This window comes from Excalfactoria chinensis, chromosome 2 (genome assembly GCF_039878825.1).
Source record: "Excalfactoria chinensis isolate bCotChi1 chromosome 2, bCotChi1.hap2, whole genome shotgun sequence".
Classification (NCBI taxonomy): Eukaryota; Metazoa; Chordata; class Aves; order Galliformes; family Phasianidae; genus Excalfactoria; species Excalfactoria chinensis.
Genome location: NC_092826.1, coordinates 133169293 through 133185698, shown reverse-complemented (window position 1 = coordinate 133185698; position 16406 = coordinate 133169293). Strand labels below are relative to the sequence as shown.

General features: G+C 35.9%; 1 protein-coding gene across 2 annotated transcripts in view; it reads right to left on the bottom strand.

The window, feature by feature from the left end:
* The window catches only part of PTPRN2 (protein tyrosine phosphatase receptor type N2), a 620737-nt gene that overhangs the window by 342787 nt on the left and 261544 nt on the right, over positions 1–16406 (bottom strand). For both annotated transcript variants that reach the window (XM_072328503.1, XM_072328501.1), the window contains exon 10: positions 15459–15545. In XM_072328503.1, coding sequence (XP_072184604.1) covers positions 15459–15545 — 87 coding nt within the window. The remainder of the gene's footprint in view (positions 1–15458; positions 15546–16406) is intronic.

Below are 16406 nucleotides of genomic sequence, written 5' to 3'. Positions count from 1 at the left end.
TGATTGTTAAGACTTTGCTTTGAAGTCACAAAGGAATCAGAGTAAGACTAAGGAGCCTCCTTTTAATATTTTACTAGTAAAGCATGCACTGTGCATATTTTATTCCATAGTTAATAGAAACTGTCATTAATCAACCATTTTTCTTTAAATATTCTTCCGGATGGGAGAAAACTAAAATAGCGATTTTATTGCTAAAGGATACTCCAGATGTCAAGTCATTAATGTTCAAGAAATGCATTTTAATAATGTTAGGCAATTATAAAGCATTTATGAACATCATTTAAGTAGTATGTTTGGTTATAACACTCTACAATTGCATTACTTAAGATATATAAAACGTGTTACAGAAAAGCAGGCCATTCCCCATTTCTGTCACTAACATAGAGATAATCAACCATAACAGCCACCTGGGAGTTTGACATTATCATGCACTGAATATAACCAATCTTGCACTGTCCCTCCTGCATTCCCAAACTATAAGAAATGATGATTTCTCTCTGGCAGCTCAGACCCATTGTAATTAGTGGTCTGCTTCAAATAAAAGCAGGCAACAACCTAGTACACATTTGTCCCGCACCCAGGACTGCATATGCAAAGGGTTTTAAATAATTCTCCCAAACCTCTATCACCTATTCCTTTATAGTCAAGAATCTGGAATTCATGCCAACTATTAAACATGATGTATTTACACTTTGGCTTTACCAGCAAAGACAAAGAAGTTGACTCCACCTGAGTAAGCCCAGTGTACTCAGGACCCAGAGCAGATGAGTTGTACCAATGTATGTGCTGTCACAAGCATTGACAATACTCCTTAAGGCTAAGAGGATGTAGGGAAATAGAGGGAAAGACAGGATGAGATATATAGAGAGTGGGATAAAAATTCCATATGGGACACGGATTATATTAATACCCACACTTGCTACAGGAAATAAGAAATCTAAGAATCATTTCAAATACCTATTCTTGCACTGCTGGATGGGATGCTATTTTTTTCTCCACTGTAATCACTGAATGACTGAACATGAGGAAATACTCAAGCACAACATAAGCAGAATTTCATTAGGAACATTTGCAAAATAAAGAAAATAAAGCACCTCTTGTCACAACTTTTTGCACATTGGTATTCTGTCAATTATTTAAAAGCAAACAAAAGACCCTGGGATTGTATGGCCAAAATTGCTTTTCTGCTAGATATTTTGGGAACTGACTGCTTGAGAAGCTCATAAAATGAGATTTTTCTCATGGGGGCTTCTGGCAAAAGCACTCAATAAATAAACATTTCAATAACAATAGATGCCCTTTGGGGAATTCCTCATTGTTCATTTATATGTTGGACGAGACCATTTAAACAAAACCAGTAATGATTTAACTCCAAAATATTTTCAAAAATACTCTTTTAACAAGATGGTGATCATCTTGAGACAGGATACAAAGATGTATAAAGTGCATCCCTGGTCCCTTTCTAGCCAGAAACTTTTCTTTAGACAGGCAAGACCGCTTCCTTATGCAGCTGTCAAACCTTCTGCAACCTAGCTAATATTAATGGCAATTGTCTAAATACCAGGGCTTGCTGAAGTGCACAGTAATGTTTACGACCAGATGAATTGCAAACATACCACTGCCACAAATCAAGGCCAGCATGACCCTGCTCAGAGACAGGCAACGTCATGCCAAAGCCCAGCCAGCCATGCCAAAGAAAGATACCACAGATCTAAGAGACACCAGAAACATTAACAAAATCTAAAACACAATGCAGCATTTCTTCTTCCTTAGCCAAGAGATTAGAAGTGGTAGGTAGTAGCATCTTTCACCTATGAAAGTAATGTTTTAAGTAAGATTTTTGTTTAACAATGTCTTTTTTCCCAACAAGATGCGTGCTATGCTGCTATGATTACACCCATGTAAACGTGCAGTTGACTATTCTGACATAACTGAACTGAAATACACCTTGTGAGTTTTGGAAGGCATCTGAACTATACCACCATAATCACATATGCTATTTTATTATTATTATTATTATTATTTTTCAGAATACTATCTTCTGATGCATTTTTGAATAAAGTTGAGCAACTCTGGTGTCTAGGCTAATAAACAGTGACTTCTCTCCATGCAAAACGTAATGTCTGTTACAATGACCTGGTAAATTTATTACTAGAAATTTAGTGACTAATTACTGTTGGCTGTCACAACTTCTGCTTTTATATATATATATTTCAATAATGTCACCTTCCTCCATGTTAGTTGTTTTTTGTTGTTGGTGGTTTTTTTTTTTGTTTGTTTGTTTGTTTGTTTGTTTGTTTGTTTTTTAACAAATACACTCAAAGCATATTGCAAATTGTCACACTTATGTGCTGTTGTCTTGTATTCTGTTTACTAGAGATGAAATAATTACAGTGTTTATACCAAAACGACTTGAAGGTTGATTGCTGATTTAATAGTATTCTCTCCCCTTGGGTTTTTATTTCCCATCTGAAGGTGGGAGAGTGCACAACACTCAAAGAAATAAATATTCTTGAAGTAAAATAGAAGTATTTCTTTTCATTAACAGTTTTACAGATTAACAACAATTTTATTGTCTGTAAACAAATGGATGATCTGAATAAACAGAGTTGGACCACGATCAGTATGGCAAGGTCCATATCACTTTCAAGCCTTTGCTTATAATTATATTCATGAATGACAGGTTTTAAATCTCCATAAATTATGTACCAAGCTCTGCCTGCCTGTTCTTCTCCCTCATGTGTGTGTAGTTTAGTACTACAATAACATTCAGGTTTACTGTGAAATACAGTCACAGTCTATCATACCCCCTAGTGGAAAAGGATTTGAGAAACATATGCCAACATGGTTATATGCATTCTTGAAGATGAGACATAGAGCTGATGCCAGATGGAAATGAATCGAGGTTGCATCATACTTTGAAAAAATAAAAGGAGAGTGTGATTTCTCAAGATAGGAGGAAGATGAGGGGATCAGGACTGGATATTGCCGTCATTAAACAGTCTCTTAATTACACTGTTTCGTATAACAGAGCTTGCCTTAATAAAGCTTAAATTTGAAATTAGAGTTGCCACTTGTCTATATGTTCATTTCAAAATCCTTTAATCTCTAGGGGTTAAGAAAAGCAATTAGTAACGCTCCAGAGGATTGTGCAAAGTAAATTTTATAGCAGTGAAGGTAATTGTTTCAGGAAATGTTTGGTGGGCTTGAACTAATGACTCGCAATGTCTACATATTTCTGTGCTTATTGTGTTTAGAAATTAAAAGTTGATGTCCATTGTTTAGATTGCTCTTCAGTCTCCTTTTCACCTTCTCAATTTTGGAAAAGTAGAACGCTCATACTTGTGAAAATGTGTTATACATTAAAAGTATTAGCTATAAACATATCAGATTGAACTGACATAAAAAATGCATGTGATTAACAGACGTGTTTTTGTAATACAGTATGTTTGGATAACAGGACTTAGAGAGCACAGTAAATGCACAGTAATGCACATGGTCATCCTTATACATTACAGAGATGGATTAAAAGCATATACTTTCTGTTTGAGCTCCTTCTGTTATTCAAATTAACTATAAATCCATCAATAACTTGATACAGGCTTCACCAGTATTTTCGACCAGAACCTTTGATCAAAAGTTACTTTGTGGATAATTTCTTCAATTCTATTTATTTTACATTTGCAAGTACTAATTATACCTTAAATATTCTGGAAATCTGTGAAGAGTGTATTGTGCTCTCGTGTCAGCTTCTACAAAATAACTTTCCTGGGCTGCTGAGTATTTTGATCATCACCTAGACTTAGTACTAAAAATTGGCCATATTTAATATACTTACTGTTTATAAACATGCTTAATTTTTAATTTTAAAAAGAGGTAAATTATCTGAAGTGATCAACTCAATGCACAGCTGTGTCTACTCTCACATTTCTTACATCCAATGATGAATTTGATTTTTTTTTCCTATTTCAGACTTCTATTTAAAGAATAGTTCCAGTTCTTGGAACCCTCCTCTGGTAACTTTTAACATGCTTCTCAAATTGCAGAACAACAAAGGGTGTTCCACAGTGAGATGCATTACTGCCCAAAATACATTATCTTAGCCATTAATATTTATATCCTATACATACATTAAATCTGTATGCATTTGTTTGCAACATGGCCTGCAGACATGTTTCTGTATTCAACTTCCAACTAACTTGCAGAGGGAAAGTTAAAGAAGATACTTTGTACAAACATCAACACCATCAATACTTGACAATGGCAAAATACTAAAGATGAACATATGACTTGAGATTGCCTCCTGAGAATGAACACTGTCTAGGGCCTGATAACATACATCCCAGGGTCCTGAAGGAACTAGCTGATGCTAAGTTATTCACCAAAGTGGAAAAGGCAGGACTGTCAGGCCAAGTCCCTGTTGACTGGGAAAAAAAGGAAACATCACTCCAGTTTTTAAGAAAGAGAGAGGAAGATCCAGAGAACTACAGTCCAGTGAGTCTCATCTCTGTACCTGGGAAGAAAATGGAGAAGATCCTCTTTGAAGCTACACTAAGGCACACATGAGATGAGATTGCCTGACCAGTCTGGTGACTCTTCAAGAGAGTGACAGCATTGGTGAACAAAGGCAATGGATGTTGTCTGCCTGGACATGTGCAAGGTCTTCGCCATCATCCTGCACCACATCCTTCTCTCTAAATTGGAGAGCTGTGTGTTTGTAGGCTGGACGGTTCAACAGATAGTCACAGCCAGGGAGTTGTGGTTACTGGCTCTAAGTCCAGTTGGTGACCAGCAACAAGTATTGTCCCACAAGAGTCTGTTTTGGGACCAATGCTGTTTAACATTTTACTAGTGACATAGACAGTGGGATTGATTCTCTGCAAATTTGCGGATGATGCTGATGCTGATGATGATGCGGATGATTGCGGACCAAGCTGAATGGTGCAGCTGACACAACAGAAGGAAATGACTGGAGTGCTGAATCCAGGCCTGGGGCCCTCAGTAAAAGAAAGACATTGAAGCAGGTCCAGAGCAGGGCCATGAAGATGGTTAGTAGGTTAGAAGGCTCAGGGGGATCTCTCTGTGGCCTTCCAGTACTTGAAGGGAGCTTATAAACAGGAGGGCAACTGACTTTTTCCACAGTTTGACAGGACTGTGATAGGGCAAGGGGGAGAAAGTTAAGATTAGATGTTGGGGAAACATTTTTACTTAAGTAGTGGTGGGGTGCTGGAACAGGTTGCACAGAGAAGTGGTGGATGCCACATCCCTGGAAGTGCTGAAGGCCATGTTGGAGAGGGCCCTGTGCAGACTGATCTGATGGCTGGCAGTCCTGCCCACAGAAGGAAGTTGGAACTAGATTACCTTTAAGGTTCCTTCCAAACCAAGCCATTCAACAATTCTATGAAAAACCAAAATCCTTTCCATGAGAAAGACACCAGTGGCAATGCTTTCAATTTCACCAGCTAGCGAAGAACTGAAGAATTTTCTATTACTATTTACATTTGATAAGAACAGTTTACACCACGCAGCAGGGGGTATGGTGTATTCAGCAGATAGATTAGAAAGATTAGCTAGATAGCCAGTTTCAGAGCAACCAACTCCTGCAAATGGAATTACATGGAAACAAAACTTGGGCCAAATTTGATGGTTAAAGCTCAGATTTACATCTGTAATCCACAGACGTAACCATCATAAATCAGATAATTATTTGGACACCTTGCACTGTCCTTTCCAGTCCTTCTTCAATATGCTCCAATGAAGTCATTCTGGTGCACTTTTCTCACTGATTCTACTGTCATTAGAATAATTTCACAAATAAAGTCATAGAAAACATATGATTCATCCATAAAGGGATATTTTCCAAGGATACCGGTCCATGTCTGGAGAGTCACTGATGCCAATCAATATTAAAATGGTTGACTTTTACATATTTCTATATTAATCATCTGGTATAGAAGCTTTTTAAATTATTATTTTATTTTTTATATCATTGTTATTTTTAATTTCTAAATACATCGATGATCATTTACAAAGCAAAACATGGTGAGAGAGTACGTTAAAGACTTTACAACTTGATTAATCCTTCGTGAAGATTTTTTGCTAACTTTATAATTTGAAATATTTTAAAAATGGGCAATACTTAATTTGGAGATCGATGCTATATTCATTTGTTCTAATTTTTATTCTTCACCAAATGCAACCTCCAATGATCACTCAAGATCTATGAATAATGTGCAGTTTTGAAATATTTTTTCTATTAATCTGTCACAAGTCATGAAATTTGACATTTTCACCATGGTGAGTACGTGAAAGTTGCCAGCTTTGCCTGGCATGCTAATATAGTTCTTAATTACAGCATCTAAAAAAACAAACCACACAAGTGCTATATTTTTTTTTGCAGCAACAGACCTTCAGACTGGGAAAATGGTCTCAAAATACTGCTTAAAATATATAGTGTATATTTTCACTCGCTAACGATTAAGCTAAATAATAACAAAGTTATGTCTTTTTTCAAAGGAAAAGATAACAATATTCTATTCATATTTCTCTTGGTAGTCTGGCTAGTACACAAACAGAAGCCTTAAGGTTTTAGGCAATAAACATTCAATGCATTTTGCTACTATCAGGCCGACTTTGGCACACCTGTATTAGTAACTGTGTCTGCTGAACTGTTGAAAATCTGCCTCCTGTGTTGAAAGCCACCTTTTACTCAGTTTGCACAAGTGACTTTTAATGGCCAATGAAAAGCTTGACTCATATGCTAGGACTTCTGCAGAGGTAAAGGTTCTGCAGCCTCATAGATTTGACAGGATCCAGATAGGGCACAATTTTTTTTGATGTGGATTATACAGCACAACTGACAACCAAAGAAAACAAACTGCTACCACCTCCATTCAATAAGCTTTGAAACTGAGCTGGATGGCAACAACCAGAAAGTACAGGAAGAAGTATGAAGTTTAAAATAGATAAACTTTTGAAGCCCACTTATCTAAAAAAAACCTTCTTCTGACTACATGGATATACATTTGTAACACGTGATTTCATTCTATGGTTGATTACAAAGGTGCAAATCTTCTGATTTAATGAGATGAAATGCTGTAATGGAAAACTGAACTTAGTACATTTTTATTTATAGGAGTCTTCCTAGATTTTTGTAGTCTCTCTATTTTGTCACCTACAATTCATAAAATGCTGCAGGCCAAAATCCTTCTTGTTATTTTTAATATATTTTTATATTTTTCTAGCGGGAACGTTACAGTGGGAAAGGCAAAATGATCTTGGTTATATGCACATTTATTAAAGAAAAGCACACAAAATATATTGTACCTCAGGGGAAAAATGCCACAAGACTAATGTAACGCCAAGGCTGAGAAATATCTCATTTTTAAGTAAAGGAATGCATATTTGAAACTTCCACCTTATTTTTGTTTCCTTATCTTCATTTCTATAAAATTGATGCATCTTTATATTAAAAATTAGTTGTCAAATAAGACAATATGTACCAGAAAACACAATGTAATTTCTTATAAAAGCCTGCATGCAATGAGTTACAGCAGTACATTTTTCAGACAATTTGTTTTCCAGACTCATTAAATCTGTAGAAGAAGTCAAGTTTGAATAAAAGTGGTGCCATTATTTCTGAGTTATGCTTTTATACCATTTTAAACAAGATTATGTCAAATAACCTCAGCCTGTTGGTTTGTTATTTAAATTAAAAAAATAAAAAATATCACAAATATTTTCCAACTTTTTTGAAAGGTCTGTGTTTTTATTGACACTAAGGAACATTACAGTTACACATAAAAATGTTGCTTAGTTTCTGGACAATGAATGTAGTGGAAGAAAAATTCAACCTAATGATAATTTATACTACAGCACACTAAGGAGAAGAAGATGGATTGTATGGCTTTTTATAAGCACAGTATTTGAAAACTCCTCTCTAACTGGCATAGATGGCATCATCTGCCAATCTAGAAATAAAAAACTTCACAAGATTCACCCACAGGTGTACAGAATAAAGATGCATCGCACTGAATCAAGGAGAAAGGAATCATGGGGAACTTGTGCAGCAGCGGGAAGTTTCACGTTACTGGCAAGTACAAAACCTAACCAGACACTGCGCTACCTGTCCCACTACAGTTCACTGGGTTAAATAAGCCTCCCTCACACTATCCTGTCTTTCAAGCTACCAACAATTTACTGAGATGTTCACATCTAGAGCGTACATATAACAAATGTCATAATCCATCAGCATGATGAAGTGAAAATACCAAGTACTGTTCCAGCATTTAGGTTCTGGATGACTGAATATGATTAACTGGCTGATTGAGTTTTTCAGGTGTTAGAAAAATAACACGACAAACAATGAACAAAACCTATATAGCATGATTAGGACACTACAGCCAATGCACATTCATAATAGGTGAGACTGAGAGCTTCACTCATCAGTGTGCCTGCCCTACGCTTTTAATTTGAACAAGTTTAAAGCTTTCCTGAACTTTCACCACTTGGTTTGATTTTCAAATATCCTCCTCAGTCCACGTTCTTTTCACTGGGATGGTTGGCTGGCTTTTCAGATTGTATTATTCCAGCCCAACCGTTTCAGCCCTTCCTAAGAACAAGGATAATGATAACTATTGTTTGGTCATGTGAGGCTTTTTTTTTAAAAAAAAAAAGAAGCCAGAAAGTGCCAGTACCCTCACTACTGAAAAAAACAGTAGTTCAATAGCATCCCTGATGTCCAAGGATGAATGGTTGAATGGTGGTCAGATAGCAGAGCAGATAACTATTTTTAGGACCTTTAACTTCATTTTTGGCAGACTTTGGGTAGTATTTTACAAAACAGATGTGGAGCTATAAGAATCTTAAGGACCTTTCATTACCTTGAATTCTGCTGGTACCAGCTCAGATTTAGATTAAGACTCAGTTCATTTGAAGCCAAGTCATGCCAGGTTTTTTTTTATTATTAATATTATTACTTTACAGAAGCATTGTTTAAACTGACGGCCAACTTCTGGGACTGCTGAACACTCAGAATGGTAATTGAAGCCAACAAAATCTTTGTCTCAATATTTGAAGTTCTTCACAGAAGATAACAGTCTAAGACGTACTCATAGATATCAGACTGGACAGTTCAGATTAGTAGATACTTTGCCATTAATACTTTCAAGCACAAACTCCAGCTCTGTATTGTTCTTATAATGACTATCAATTTAAGTTTGTCAAATGCTTTGATAGACTAGAAAAGAGCACCACAGGAAAACAAAACAAAACAACAGCAAAACCGAGAAGAAATGGATTTTCTGACCTCAGAGCAGGATTTGAATAACGTGGAAAAAAGAAAGCCTGAAGCCACACATTGAACAATGAAGATAAAATGGAACATAGAAGAGCTGCTCATTAGCTGAGCATTTCATTTCCTGCATATGGAATCAGACAGAGTTCTGTAAAAACATATATAAAGATTTTATAGAATATTTGAAAACTATCTCATGATTTGTCATTATTGAAAGATTGATATTTTTGGTCAGCTGAACAAAAAATTTAAAAAAACAACAAAAACCAAACACCAAATGATAGCTTGAGTTTGCTCCAAAATCAATTGTTAGTTTATTTTTTATCACCAAAATTGAAGCATTTGCCTTCCAAGCCAAACATAATTAAATTTTGAAATGAGACATTTCTTTGAATTGAAAAATTATAGTATTTTACTTTCAAAATGTCAGACCACACTGCTGTGACTGCTAGAAATTGTCAAACGTATTTGCCAGCTGAAGCTTCCATATAGTTTCCATACATAGCTTTATTTAATTTGAATTTTCATTTTTCATGTAAAACACAATTTGACTAAAACATTCAGTTTATCTCTAATCTCAGTGTGGAAAGTGAAAACACTCAGGTGAAAGCTAAACAGCCAACCTGAGGCCTCTTACTTTGAGCTTTAGACTCTAAAAGCTCAGTGATGCAGGTTTTTATCTTAGCATTGGATGTATGATACATGTGCAACCAACTGTACTGATAGAGTATATGTTAAATTTTATGGCTTTGCAATCCAGGAATTCACATTAGATAATCAGAATCAGCTTACAAAATCTGTTTATATTAGCACTTGAAATTCAGTGAGTACCCTGTGTACCACAAAAATTACATATATAGCTTAAAGGCCTATACAGACAACAACCGCTATACTCCAAAATATCAGTAACACATAAACATTAAAGATTTTTATGGAATGAATACTGGGTGCCCTATTACAGGTTTTCCATTGAAAAATTACAGAAACACTTTTCTGTCAAGTTACCACATCTCCTGGAAGGGCAGTTTATTGAGTACTTCACTGAAGTGTATTAAAAGGCAAAAATGACAAAGATGCTCATTGAAATGCACAGGAGGAAGCAAAAGTGATAGAATAAAATTGGGAAGAAGAGATACGTAGAACCTACAACAGCAATAGAGAAAATCATAAAAGGGTAAAGAGAGAAATGAGAAGGAAAAGAAAAAAAAAAAAAAACAGTGCTACTGCAGTGTACATAAAAGGATGTAATATTCAGCAGAAAATATTACACTTGACTGGACGCTGAGAATCGTATAATATGCAGTCTGAAATACTATGACATCAGAATAATTTGTTTTCCTTCCATGTAAAGGTGTTCAGCTAAATTTAGAGATGAAAACCTCCCATTAAGCAATGTTCTCACTAAATATCCCAGGTATGAGAAAATAAGAGTACAGAAATAATTTGCATTCCTGTAGAAATCCAAATAAGTCATGTATTTCTTTTACTATACATTCTGGGTGTTCTTTCCACTACTTTCACAACTGAGCTAACAAATTTTAATAGCTTTATCATATTTGGATGTCTGTTGATAACCTGTTGCATTCACAAGTTTATTCTATAATGTATCAAGAGCTTTAATTACAAGAAGGCCGATGTTGCAGATTGCAGAGGTAATGTTAGCTTTAAAATAAATACAAGCCCTCCAAGCACTCCTACCCATCTGACTGCAATCCATGATACCAGTCCAACAATCAATCACCAGAGGCATTGGACACCCATAATTAGATTATAAAATCATAACTATAGTCATTTTACGTCTGCTTGCATAATTACATCAGCATGCTAATATCCTTTTAATGGTCTCTAATGATGTAATAAGAAATAATGGAATTTATTTGACAGCTACATAACCATTAACAAAACATATTAAGCATAACTATTACTTCCATAAAAATTCAGCCTGTATCCAGAAGTGACAGCTAACATGTTGGATCTTTTCTTCAGTATGGAAGTTATTTCTAATTGTGTATTCCCCAAATCTATTCCCAATCATCTGCTTCACAGGGTGAGCAAAGTTTATGTCAGTGCAAACTTGACAACAAACCAACTGTAGAAGTGGACTGAACGCTCTGGGAGCCAAGCCTGGGGCTACGTTGTGAAATGCAGGCCATCGGTTAAAGTTGGCAGGATTGTGAAAGGGAAGATAAGATAAGCTGATTACTACCATGCATCAAATAAAATCAAGAAAAAAAACATGGTAATCAGTAGGAACCCATAGAAAAAAAGCTGCTGTTCACTTAACCAGACTCCAAGGCAGAGGGAAAAATATATATATATATGGAGGAATGAAGGATATCTGCAGATAAAAATAACTAAATGTAGTAATGTCTTTGTGAATCATTTGTATCATTTGAGATCATTTTTTGCATATAGGACAAAATACCTTATTTGAGAGAATTAAAAAATTCAGCACTCACACTCTGTCCTCAGTTTTTATATTATTCCTCTCGCATGTGATGGCTTTGTCTGAACTCTGAAATTTGTGGCTCTCATTAAAATGACTTTAATCTGAAATCTTTGCAGTAGTGTAAAGAATTCAGACTTACACTCTCTTTTCCTTTTCAGAATTCTTGGAAGGGTAAGAGAAAACAGAAAATTTTAATTCAGGCTCACATTTAGGTCAGAGTTCACTCTTAGTTTTCCATATTCCAAACCATCACAAATTCTTGATTTCAGGACTATTGATATTTTTAAAAGCAAAATCCCTGAGGTGGAAAAAAGAAAAAGAAAAAGAAAAAGAAAAAGAAAAAGAAAAAGAAAAAGAAAAAGAAAAAGAAAAAGAAAAAGAAAAAGAAAAAGAAAAAGAAAAAGAAAAAGAAAAAGAAAAAGAAAAAGAAGAAGAAAAAAAGAAAAAGAAAAAGAAAAAGAAAAAGAAGAAGAAAAAAAGAAAAAGAAGAAGAAAAAGAAAAAGAAAAAGAAAAAAGGAAAAAAAAAAGAAAAGAAAAGAAAAGAAAAGAAAAGAAAAGAAAAGAAAAGAAAAGAAAAGAAAAGAAAAGAAAAGAAAAGAAAAGAAAAGAAAAGAAAAGAAAAGAAAAGAAAAGAAAAGAAAAGAAAAGAAAAGAAAAGAAAAGAAAAGAAAAGAAAAGGAAGAAGAAGAGAAGAAGAAAAACTGGTAAAATAAAACATTTCCTGTGAGGTCTCATCCTCACATTTCAACATGTCAATGGTGAATTAGGAGTAACCATATCATTAGTTGTTTCTCCAAACTCCTCTCCAGGAGGCCATTCAGACAGTAACCAGACCTTTCATGTCCATACAGTTTTCCAATGATGGCTGTGTAATGACAACAAAAGAACAAATCCAAAGAATCACAGAATCATAGAACAGTCTGGGTTGAAAAGGACCACAATGATCATCCAGTTTCAACCCTGCCACCATATAAAAGGCTGCCAACCACCAGACCAGGCTGCCCAGAGCCACATCCAGCCTCACCTTGAATGCCTCCAGGGATGGGGCATCTACAACCTCCCTGGGAAACCTGTTCCAGTGCATCACCACCCTCTGTGTGAAAAACATTCTCCTGATCTCAAGCCTAATCCTCCCCATCTTAGTTTAAAACCATTCCCCCTTGTCTTATCACTATCCCCCCTCATAAACAGACATTTCCCCTCCTGTATATATGCTCCCTTCAAGAACTGGAAGACCACAATGAGGTCTCCTTGGAGCCTTCTCTTCTCTAAGCTAAACAAGCCCAGATCCCTCAACTTTTCCTCATAGGAGAGGCACTCGAGCCCTATGATCATCTTAGTGGCCCTCATCTGGACCCGCTCTAAGAGCTCCACATCCTTCCTGTACTGGGGGCCCCATGCCTGGATGCAGTACTGCAGATGGGGCCTCACAAGTTCCAAGCAGACGGGGACAATCACCTTCCTCTCTCTGCTGGTCACCCCTTTTTTAATGCAGATCAGAGCACAGTTGGCCTTCCAGGCTGCAAGCAAGCACTGCCAGCTCATACCCAGCTTCTTGTCCACCAGGACCCCCAGATCCTTCTCCACAAAGCTGTTCTCAAGAAGATCCTCCCCAGCTTGTATAAATACCTGGGATTGTCTCAACCCAAGTGCAGCACCCTGAACTTGGCCTTATTGAACCCCATCACATTAACACAGGCCCACTTCTCCAGCCTGTCCAGGTCCCTCTGGATGGTTTCCCTTCCTTCCAGTGTATTGACAGCACCACTCAGCTTGGTATTATCTGCAAACATGACTTCTTTTCATGATGAGGCTTTTTTCTAAAGTTTCTATTTCTGCTGTCTGGTGTCCAGCTCTGTATTTCTATAGCACTTCATGGGTTTAACCTGAGCTTAAGTACCTCATTTTTTGGACTAAAGATTTATAATGGATGAATTCTTCCCTGACTCGGGATTTGGGATAACCTTTTATAGATTTATAGATGCGTTAAAAAGGCAAAGATCTATGAAAGCATTGCTCAGATAGACAGAATAGTCTGTCCTGGTTGTAGTCATCATCATTCATAATGCACTTTTAAAATACGGATCATATCATACCATTACTTTTGGTACTGTTATATGACTGCATGTTAATGGGTGCAAAATACTCAGCTTCCCTGAAGTTCCATACTAAGGAAAAGAAAAAAATTGTTCATAGCTTGCTATTTCATTGGAGGGATATTTTCCACTAAAAAACAAGTCTACAGCGTGACAATTGCAATGTTGTTGCAATTTATCAAATGGTTAAAAAAAGAAAAAAAGAAAAAAAAAGGTTTTATGCTAACAATTAGAAAGGTAGGTGAAAGAGCTCTTTTACTGTAAATGAATGAAGTTAATGAAGTAGAACCCATTGATTCCAGCAGAGAACTTGTTCTGTGGAATTATCCCTTTGAATGTGCAGCAGGCTTTGATTTATCTGCTAGTATTCAAATTCAAGGTTGAAAATTCTTTTTATAAGGAAGGCCATATAACATCATTTTTTGTAATTACAAAATTCAGTTTTCACTAAAAGTACATTTCATAAAATACAAGTAAAAAAAGTCATAAAGGATGGTTCTAACATCACATGTAAATATTTTCCTTTTAAACAACAAAATTATTTATGCCCAGTTTTTGTCATATTTCAAAGTCAACCCTTACTAGTAGTCTATTTAGTATCTTATATTCTGTAATAGAATTGGCAGAATTATTATTATTATTATTATTATTATTTTTTTTCCAAATAAAAATAAACACTTCCACCCAATATTCAACATCTTCAAACCATGGCTAAAAACACAGCATTAAAAAATATGAATTGCATTCATTTGATCCAAAGGTTAAGGCAAAAGCACAATAAAGGCTAAGAAAGGCACTGCCCATCAGCAACATGACTCACAGAGAAAACCAAGCAGCCCCAAACACTGAAATATAGGCAGAAGCTGGATGTTACTCAGATAAGAGTTATTTTCTGTGCACCAGCATATGAGTTCTTTCTAGCATGCTGTAACAAACCAACCACAGCTGATTCTTCTTTTCCATTACTTCCCTATCAAACTATTTTATTTTCTAACTGAACTAAAGGATTATAAAGTAAATATTCCCACCAAAGTGGTTTCAGAAAATCTCCATTATATATATATATATAAATATATATATATATTACCAAATGTGGTAAATCATAGCTCCTAACTTAGGTGATTACCATACAGCACATTTATCAGCACAAACCATAAGAAAAGCAGCATTTCAACACTGCTGAACTCCCTGTGATGGTTAAATGAGTAGCTGTCCAAGCAGCACGACCTAGTGTGCCATGTGCCATACTGAAATCCAGGAACCCGAGTTTTTATCGCTCCGTGATTTTTGTCACCCTCAGCAATGCTGAGTATGATGACCATTTACAATACCTGCTTAACCAATCCCTGTTAAATAAGATGGTTATATATTTACAGCACCTTGAAGAGATACTTCCCTTTGGGAGCATGGGGTTATTTCAGTCTTTATAGTTTGTATTAAATATTTTTTTTCTTAAATGTGTATAGAGGACATTATAAAGATGATCATAATATTCTCTTGTTTGTGCATACACTCTTATTAATTTTGGCATTTAAGGGAAATCATTCCCTTGTAAGATGAACTACTGAAAAATAATAAATCCAACAATATAAAAAGAGGCAAATTCCGTGTACATACTTGACATCATCGAAGGCACTCATCTGCAGCTTCAGGAGATCTGCCACATCTTTTATTAACTCCAGGCCCTTTTCCACACTCAGGGGGCTGTTGAAAGGGAGCAAGAAAACACAGCGTTACGAAAATGGAACTCATCAATACTTGAGAGGCTAGAAGTCCCAAAAGAGTTATCACCTTGGCCTCTTAGAATCTGAAAGCCACCAGTAACTGTATTCCTGTCACATCGTGATCGTGATATCAAGGGAATTGGGATCAGGTGCTTCTTCAGGCATGATGAATCACCTGAATTTTCCAGCAATAAGACAAACAATAAGGTGTAAATGGAATTGTTAGGAAGTGTAATGGGCCCATGATGCAGCAACCAGTTCATCTTGATCCTCAATAAAAAATGTAATAAAGTAAAAGGACAGAAAGAGAGAAAAGGATTGACGAGACAAGGAGGGAAACGAACAATGAAAGTCAAATTGCAGGCTCAGTAGCAAATGGACAAGGGAAAAGCATATTTTTAAATTCATTAGTTTTTAAAATGAATCTTTGCCCAGTGAAAGGATACAAAATTATTATGGATTTGAGAGTAAACAATGGAGCAAGGCACACAGTCCAGAGGACACTGATTAGGTACATAGGATTTAGTTTGCTGTGGGTATGCACCGCTGACAGAACCCACTTTAAATCTTTTTAACCTTTGTCGATGCCACATTTACATTTTTTAATTTAGAAAGCAGGTTGTAATCAAGCATAACACAAGAGGACTGCTAGCATTAAAGAGAAAAGAAAAGGAAAGAAAAGGAAAGAAAAGGAAAGAAAAGGAAAGAAAAGGAAAGAAAAGGAAAGAAAAGGAAAGAAAAGAAAAGGAAAGGAAAGGAAAGGAAAGGAAAGGAAAGGAAAGGAAAGGAAAGGAAAGGAAAGGAAAGGAAAGGAAAGGAAAGGAAAGGAAAGGAAAGGAAA